Source organism: Mesoplodon densirostris, chromosome 8 (assembly GCF_025265405.1).
Source record: "Mesoplodon densirostris isolate mMesDen1 chromosome 8, mMesDen1 primary haplotype, whole genome shotgun sequence".
NCBI lineage: Eukaryota > Metazoa > Chordata > Mammalia > Artiodactyla > Ziphiidae > Mesoplodon > Mesoplodon densirostris.
Genome location: NC_082668.1, coordinates 27,684,403 through 27,694,297, shown reverse-complemented (window position 1 = coordinate 27,694,297; position 9,895 = coordinate 27,684,403). Strand labels below are relative to the sequence as shown.

General features: G+C 39.6%; 1 protein-coding gene across 5 annotated transcripts in view; it reads right to left on the bottom strand.

Moving 5' to 3' along the window:
* The window catches only part of KANSL1L (KAT8 regulatory NSL complex subunit 1 like), a 177,097-nt gene that overhangs the window by 9,284 nt on the left and 157,918 nt on the right, over positions 1-9,895 (bottom strand). For all 5 annotated transcript variants that reach the window (XM_060107421.1, XM_060107420.1, XM_060107422.1 and 2 more), the window contains exon 9: positions 236-364. In XM_060107421.1, coding sequence (XP_059963404.1) covers positions 236-364 — 129 coding nt within the window. The remainder of the gene's footprint in view (positions 1-235; positions 365-9,895) is intronic.

The window sequence follows — 9,895 nt, the reverse complement described above, 5'->3', positions numbered from 1 at the left end:
GTTAGGAAACAGAGGAAGGAAATCCTTAACTTATAAAGTGGATGGATTCCCAGGCCACAAATAATTCTGAATTGACTACATGAATATGCTGTTTAATGTTCATAGAACCATGGATGTTTTGTGTAATTAGTGACTGTTCTAGATTATAAATCCCATGAGGCAGAGGTTCTTTGGAGATCAGAATTTTTTATTTTCAGTTTTTAGTACTAGTGCTCCTGTCCTCATTTTAACCTACCTAATGCTGTTTCACTCAAGTGTCTTTTCTTTCTTCCCTGTAACAGCTGTTCAGAAGATTCTGACCTCATTTGAGGCTTGCATATAGGAGAATATCCATTTCTCCATTGATTCAGAGAAGTATTATGTACTGAAAAGGAAAGAAAAATGTGAAGTTTTAGTTCCTTAACACAAATATAATGAGCATGTTAACCTCTTTTTACTTTGTAACATTGCAGAATATTAATATACCAGTTCAAAATTATATATAATGAAGTAAATACTTACATAGGAAGATGAAATACTCCTAAGCTGAAACTAACCAAACTAAGATTCATAAAAACATCTTCAGGAAGTGCCCAAGTTCCTATAGTTGCTCCATTATTTGAAGAGGATAAAGAGGAAAGGTGATCTCACAGTCTTCTAAATTACAGAATTTTACAGAGAAGATTTGTTCAGATCTCTAAATCTTGACTGAATATGATCTGAATACTTAAGTTAGTTCCTGCTTGCCTTAAATCTGGGAACAACTCAGGACTAAGTAAGATTATAGAATACAACAGACTGGGATCTCTTGAGAGCAGTGACCAGATTTCATCAATCTGACAGTGCCTAGCACCATTCTTTCACTTTTTTAAAGCAATGAATTTTTTTAAAACTTTAAGTCACTTAATATCTCTGTGCCTAAGTTGCCTTATCTGTAAAATAGGGATAATAGGAGCTATTGTCAGATTGTGAGGATTAAATGAATTCCTGTGGTCAACTTCCGGGGAAGATGGCGGAAGAGTAAGACGCGGAGATCACCTTCCTCACCACAGATACATGAGAAATACATCTACACGTGGAACAACTACAGAACACCTACTGAACGCTGGCAGAAGACCTCAGACCCCCCAAAAGGCAAGAAACTCCCCACATACCTGGGTAGGGCAAAAGAAAAAAGAATAAACAGAGACAAAAGAATAAGGATGAGACCTGCACCAGTGGGAGGGAGCTGTGAAGGAGTAAACGTTTCCACACACTAGGAGCCCCTTCGCAGGCGGAGACCATGGGTGGTGGAGGGGAAAAGCTTCCGAGTCACGGAGGAGAGCACAGCAACGGGTGCGGAGGGCAAAGCAGAGAGATTTCCACAAAGAAGATCGGTGCTGACTGTCACTCATCAGCCCAAGAGGCTTTTCTGCTCGCCCACCGGGGCAGGCGGGGCTGGGAGCTGAGGCTCGGGCTTCGGACAGAGCGCAGGGAGAGGACTGGGGCTGGCGGCGTGAACACAGCCTGAAGGGGCTAATGCACCACAGCTAGCTGGGAGGGAGTCTGGGAAAAAGTCTGGACCTGCCAAAGAGGCAAGAGACTTTTTCTTCCCTCTTTGTTTCCTGGTGAGCAAGGAGAGGGAATTAAGAGCGCTGCTTAAAGGAGCTCCAGAGATGGGTGCAAGCCGCGACTGAAAGCGCGGACCCCAGAGACGGGTGTGGGATGCTGGGGCTGCTGCTACCGCCGCCAAGAGTCCTGTGTTGGAGTGCAGGTCACTGTACACGGCCCCCTTCCGGGGAGCCTGTGCAGCCCGTCACTGCCACGGTCCCAGGATCCAGGGATGGCTTCCCTGGGAGAGTGCACAGCATGTCTCGGGCTGGTGCAACGTCAAGCCAGCCTCTGCTGCAGGCTCGCCCCGCACTCCGTGCCCCTCCCTCCCCCTGGCCTGAGTGAGCCAGACTCCCCGAAGCGGCTGCTCATTGAACCCTGTCCTGTCTAAGCGAAGAAGAGATGCCCTCCGGTGACCTATACACAGAGGCGGGGCCAAATCCAAAGCTGAGACCCAGAGCTCTGAGAACAAAGAAGAGAAAGGGAAATCTCTCCCAGCAGCCTCAGAAGCAGTGGATTAAAGATCCACAATCAACTTGATGTACCCTGCATCTGTGGAATACATGAACAGACAACGAATCATCCTAAATTGAGGAGGTTCTTGGTGCTGCAGCCAGGAGTCAGAGCTGTGCCTCTGAGGTGGCAGAGCCAACTTCAGGACACCGGTCAACAAAAGACCTCCCAGCTCCACATAATATCAAACAGTGAAAAACTTCCAGAGATCTCCATCTCAACACCAGCACCCACCTTCACTCAAAGACCAGCAAGCCACAGTGCTGGACACCCTATGCCAAACAACTAGCAAGACAGGAACACAATGCCACCCATTAGCAGAGAGGCTGCCTAAAATCATAATAAGGCCACAAACACCCCAAAACACACTACCAGACGGTGACCTCCCCACCAGAAAGAAAAGATTCAGCCTCACCCACCAGAACACAGGCACTAGTCCCCTCCTCCAGGAAGCCTACACAACCCACTGAACCAACCTTAGCCACTGGGGACAGACAATAAAAGCAACGGGAACTATGAACCTGCAGCCTGCAAAAAGGAGACCCCCAAACACAGTAAAATAAGCAAAATGAGAAGACAGAAAAACACACAGCAGGAGAAGGAGCAAGATAAAAACCCACCAGACCTAACAAATGAAGAGGAAATAGGCAGTGTAGCTGAAAAAGAATTCAGAATAATGATAGTAAAGATGACCCAAAATCTTGGAAATAGAATAGACAAAATGCAAGAAACAGTTAACAAGGACCTAGAAGAACTAAAGAGGAATCAAGCAAAGATTACAAACACAATACATGAAATTAAAAATACTCTAGATGGGATCAATAGCAGAAAAACTGAGGCAGAAGAACGCATAAGTGACATGGAGGATAAAATAGTGGAAATAACTACTGCAGAGCAGAAGAAAGAAAAAACGAATGAAAAGAACTGAGGACAGTCTCAGAAACCTCTAGGACAACATTAAATGCACCAACGTTCGAATTATAGGGGTTCCAGAAGAAGAAGAGAAAAAAAAAAGGGACTGAGAAAATATTTGAAGAGATTATAGTAGAAAACTTCCCTAATATGGGAAAGGAAATAGTTAATCAAGTCCAGGAGGCACAGAGAGTCCCATACAGGATAAATCCAAGGAGAAATATGCCAAGACACATATTAATCAAACTGTCAAAAATTAAATACAAAGAAAACATATTAAAAGCAGCAAGGTAAAAACAACAAATAACACACAAGGGAATCCCCATAAGGTTAACAGCTGATCTTTCAGCAGAAAACCTGAAACCAAGATTACTTACCCAGCAAGGATCTCATTCAGATTTGATGAAGAAATTAAAAGCTTTACAGAGAAGCAAAAGCTAAGAGAAATCAGCACCACCAAACCAGCTGTACAACAAATGCTAAAGGAACTTCTCTAGGCAGGAAACACAAGAGAAGGAAAAGACCAAAAAAAAAAAAAAACAAACAAACAACCCCAAAACAATTAAGAAAATGGGAATAGGAACATACATATCGATAATTACCTTAAATGTAAATGGACTAAATGCTCCCACCAAATGACACAGATTGGCTGAATGGATACAAAAACAAGACCCATATATATGCTGTCTACAAGAGACACACTTCAGACCTAGAGAAACATACAGACTGAAAGGGGATGGAAAAAGATATTCCATGCAAATGGAAACAAAAAGAAAGCTAGAGTAGCAATAATCATATCAGACAAAATAGACTTTAAAATAAAGACTATTAGAAGAGACAAAGAAGGACACTACATAATGATCAAGGGATCAATCCAAGAAGAAGATATAACAATTGTAAATATTTATGCACCAAACATAGGAGCACCTCAATACATAAGGGAAATATTAACAGCCATAAAAGGGGAAATCGACAGTAACACAGTCATAGTAGGGGACTTTAACACCCCACTTTCACCAATGGACAGGTCATCCAAAATGAAAATAAATAAGGAAACACAAGCTTTAAATGATACATTAAACAAGATGGACTTAATTGATATTTATAGGACATTCCATCCAGAAACAACAGAATACACATTTTTCTCAAGTGCTCATGAAACATTCTCCAGGATAGATCATATCTTGGGTCACAAATCAAGCCTTGGTAAATTTAAGAAAATTGAAATTGTATCAAGTATCTTTTCCGACCACAATGCTATGAGACTAGATATCAATGACAGGAAAAGATCTGTAAAAACTACAAACACATGGAAGCTAAACAATACACTACTTAATAACGAAGTGATCACTGAAGAAATCAAAGAGGAAATTAAAAAATACCTAGAAACAAATGACAATGGAGACATGATGACCCAAAACCTATGGGATGCAGCAAAAGCAGTTCTAAGAGGGTAGTTTATAGCAATACAATCCCAACTTAAGAAACAGCAAACATCTCGAATAAACAACCTAACTTTGCACCTAAAGCAATTAGAGAAAGAAGAACAACAAACCCCAAAGTTAGGAGAAGGAAACAAATCATAAACATCAGATCAGAAATAAATTAAAAAGAAATAAAGGAAACGATAGCAAAAATCAATAAAACTAAAAGCTGGTTCTTTGAGAAGATAAACAAAATTGATAAACCATTAGCCAGACTCATCAAGAAAAAAAGGGAGAAGACTCAGTAGAATTACAAATGAAAAAGAAGTAACAACTGACACTGCAGAAATACAAAAGATCATGAGAGATTACTATAAGCACCTCTATGTCAATAAAATGGACACACTGGAAAAAAACGGACAAATTCTTAGAAATGCATAACCTGCCAAGACTGAATCAGGAAGAAATAGAAAATATGAACAGACCAATCACAAGCACTGAAATTGAAACTGTGATTAAAAATCTTCCACCAAACAAAAGCCCAGGATCAGATGGCTTCACAGGCGAATTCTATCAAACATTTACAGAAGAGATAACACCTATCCTTCTCAAACACTTCCAAAATGTAGCAGAGGGAGGAACACTCCCAAACTCATTCTACAGGGCCACCATCACCTTGATACCAAAGCCAGACAAGTGTGTCACAAAGAAAGAAAACTACAGGCCAATATCACTGATGAACATAGATGCAAAAATCCTCAACAAAATACTAGCAAACAGAATCCAGCAGCAGATTAAAAGGATCATACACCATGATCAACTGCAGTTTATTCCAGGAATGCAAGGATTCTTCAACACACGCAAATCAATCAACATGATACACCATATTTACAAATAGAAGGAGAAAAACCATATGGTCATCTCAATAAATGCAGAGAAGCCTTTCGACAAAATTCAACACCCATTTATGATAAAAACTCTGCAGAAAGTAGGCATAGAGGGAACTTTCCTCAACATAATAAAGACCATATATGACAAACCCACAGCCAACATCGCCCTCAATGGTGAAAAACTGAAACCATTTCCACTAAGATCAGGAACAAGACAAGGTTGCCCACTCTCACCACTCTTATTCAACATAGTTTTGGAAGTTTTAGCCACAGAAATCAGAGAAGAAAAGGAAATAAAAGGAATCCAAATCGGAAAAGAAGTAAAGCTGTCACTGTTTGCAGATGACATGATACTATACATAGAGAATCCTAAAGATGCTACCAGAAAACTACTAGAGCTAATCAATGAATTTGGTAAAGTAGCAGGATACAAAATTAATGCGCAGAAATCTCTGGCATTCCTATATACTAATGATGAAAAATGTGAAAGTGAAATCAAGGAAACACTCCCATTTACCATTGCAAAAAAAGAATAAAATATCTAGGAATAAACCTACCTAAGGAGACAAAAGACCTATATGCAGAAAATTATAAGACACTGATGAAAGAAATTAAAGATGATACAAATAGATGGAGAGATATACCATATTCTTGGATTGGAAGAATTAACATTGTGAAAGTGACTTTACTACCCAAAGCAATCTACAGATTCAATGCAATCCCTATCCAACTACCACTGGCATTTTTTACAGAACTAGAACAAAAAATTTCACAATTTGTATGGAAACACAAAAGACCCTGAATAGCCAAAGCAATCTTGAGAACGAAAAATGGAGTTGGAGGAATCAGGCTCCCTGACTTCAGACTATACTACAAAGCTACAGTAATCAAGACAGTATGGTACTGGCATGAAAACAGAAAGATAGATCAATGGAACAGAACGGAAAGCCCATAGATAAATCCACACATATGGTTACCTTATCTTTGATAAAGGAGGCAGGAATGAACAGTGGAGAAAGGACAGCCTCTTCAATAAGTGGTGCTGGGAAAACTGGACAGGGACATATAAATGTATGAGATTAGATCACTCCCTAACACCGTACACAAAAATCATCTCAAAATGGATTAAAGACTTAAATGTAAGTCCAGAAACTATCAAACTCTTAGAGGAAAGCATAGGCAGAACACTCTATGACATAAATCACAGCAAGATCCTTTTTGACCCACCTCCTAGAGAAATGGAAATAAAGACAAAAATAAACACATGGGACCTAATGAAACTTCAAAGCTTTTGCGCAACAAAGGAAACCATAAACAAGACCAAAAGACAACCCTCAAAATGAGAGAAAATATTTGCAAATGAAGCAACTGACAAAGGATTAATCTCCAAAATTTATAAGCAGCTCATGCAGCTCAATAACAAAAACAAACAAACAACCCAATCCAAAAATGGGCAAAAGACCTAAATAGACATTTCTCCACAGAAGATATACAGACTGCCAACAAACACATGAAAGAATGCTCAACATCTTTAATCATTAGAGAAATGAAATCAAAACTACAATGAGATATCATCTCACACCAGTCAGAATGGCCATCATCAAAAAATCTAGAAACAATAAATGCTGGAGAGGGTGTGGAAAAAAGGGAACACTCTTGCACTGCTGGTGGGAATGTGAATTGGTACAACCACTATGGAGAACAGTATGGAGGTTCCTTAAAAACCTAAAAATAGAACTACCATATGACCCAGCAATCCCACTACTGGGCATATACCCTGAGAAAACCATAATTCAAATAGAGTCATGTACCAAAATGTTCATAGCAGCCCTATTTACAATAGCCCAGAGATGGAAACAACGTAAGTGTCCGTCATCGGATGAATGGATAAAGAAGATGTGGCACGTATATACAATGGAATATTACTCAGCCATAAAAAGAAACGAAACTGAGCTATTTGTAATGAGGTGGATAGACCTAGAGTCTGTCATACAGAGTGAAGTAAGTCAGAAAGAGAAAGACAAATACCATATACTAACACATATATATGGAATTTAAGAAGAAAAAAATGTCATGAAGAACCTAGGGGTAAGACAGGAATAAAGACACAGACCTACTAGAGAATGGACTTGAGGATATGGGGAGGGGGAAGGGTAAGCTGTGACAAAGTGAAAGAGAGGCATGGACATATATACACTACCAAAAGTAAGGTAGATAGATAGTGGGAAGCAGCCGCGTGGCACAGGGAGATAATCTTGGTGCTTTTTGACTGCCTGGAGGGGTGGGATAGGGAGGATGGGAGGGAGATGCAAGAGGGGGCGGATATGGGAGCATAAGTATATGTATAAGTGTGTCATTTTGTTATAAAGCAGAAACTAACACACCATTGTTAAGCAATTATTCTCCAATAAAGATGTAAAAATAAATAAATAAATTCCTGTAATAGTCATTAGAAGGATATCTGGCATAAGTATGCAATAAATGTTAGTTTCACCATGAGTGTTGCTCTATCTGAACGCCATATTTCCACTACTGGATTAATAACTAAATTGGCTTCTTTTTTTGAAATGTTTGGAGATGTGGAAAGGATAGGGAAAATCTATGAAGGCCTAAGTGCCAAATTCTCACCAACACTGAGAAAAAAAGAGTATGGCCTACCAACAGTGACTGGGACTCAGATTTCAAGATGGCAAAGCACCCTAAAAATGATAGTCAAAATTTTTATACATAGATGCACAGATCGGCACATTTACATCCATATTAGCATGCAAAAAAAGGGACTTTTAAGTAGAGTGGAATTTGTGAGCAATCTCTGAAAGCCTAATACCTTAGGAAATTTGAAAAGCAAACTGCAAAAGCACATGGGAAAGTACTGCCACAAAAATGTGATCAAAATCGAAGGAGCTCCAGACCTGGAGGAAAGAAAGAATTACCTGCAGTAACTAATAGAATGACTACACTTGCCAACCTGCCAACACCTCATCAGGGTCCTTGAGGCTTCAGTAGAGAAATGGATGGGTGGGTAGATAAGGCAACACCCAGGTGCCCCACTTTGTTTGAAACATGTCCTGCCCATCCATAACTGCCTCTGAAAACAGTAGAGAGTGCAAATTTCTACCTCTTCCATGAGAAGGATCCCATAAAAAGCAGGCAGAAGTTGTAATGGTGAATATCAACTTTAAAGATGAGAACACAAAACTCCAAAAATCTGAATATCAGTAGCATAAAACAAAGAAAAGGTACAAACAACAAATGGAAGAACCATCTCAAGAAAGTTAATGGGTTCACAGAATACAGATTTACAGGTCTTCAAAATAACTAATATTGCCAAGAGAAAGAGGCAAAAGGCCAAGAGACCTCAGAAATGGGAAGTATAATTGTTGAAATTGAGAAAATCATTGCTCACTGCCCTGAATAACAGAATGGTCATATCTAAAAGTCAAGATCATTGGCTTGGAAGAGTAATTCCACAACTCAAAGGAATAGAGTGATGGAAATATGAAAAAAAGAAAAAAAGGACAAACCAAAATAGGTTAACAAAGGATTGAATAGAATGAATGGGATGTAATATTTGAAGAAATGATAGCCAAAATATTTTACACAATGATATTAACTCTAATATTTCAATAACTCACTTGAGCATCAAAGCAAATGAAAAAAGAAATATATAGCACATAAGTATGAAGACATCCTAAAAGTTACCAGAGAAGGGGAAAATTACTGCAAAGGAATGAGAATCAGATTGCTAGAAAGCAAAAGCAGATGCAGGAAAAAACAATGGCAACTTTTTAAAGCCCTCATGAAAAACAGTAAACAGAATTCTAAGGTAGCCCTCAAGATTTCTTGCCATCCAAGATAAAGAATGCAGAGAAAGGGGCTTCCCTGGTGGCGCAGTGGTTGAGAGTCTGCCTGCCAATGCAGGGGACATGGGTTCGTGCCTCGGTCCAGGAGGATCCCACATGCTGTGGCTAGGCCTGTGAGCCATGGCCGCTGAGCCTGTGCTCTGCAACGGGAGAGGTCACAACAGTGAGAGGCCCGCGTACCGCAAAAAAAAAGAAAAAAAAAAAAGAATGCAGAGAAAGACGTTAAATAGCAAAATAAGATGGCAGACAATTCTAAACTCATTTCTACAATGGGGTAGCTAGAATTGTTAGGTTTTAAAATGTATATATACCTGGCATGTGTTGGTGTTCCAATAGTGTCCACTCGTTTTCTAGAGTATTTTAAAGCAAATACCAGGCAAATTTCAACACATCTCTTCTAAAAGGAACTCACCACCCCCCTTGTCTTGTAAAAGCACATGGGAAACCTTAACCTTCACTAAAGTGATGCTTTTAATTTAATTTTACTCAAAAGTTTTCTTTACACTTTCCTCCTTTTACTCTTTGGTGTCTGTAAGGTTGTAGTGGACTCTTGATGCATGGCAATTTAGAGTGTAACTCACACCTTCTCTTCACCTGTCCTGATGATAACCCTCCCAGTCTTTCAGTTCTCACTTACCCAAATCTTCTCCTGAATTCCATTTTAAGGTACATCTTGGCCCAGCATCTCTCCTGTCTCCTGCCTTCCCTTTCATTTATACATTTG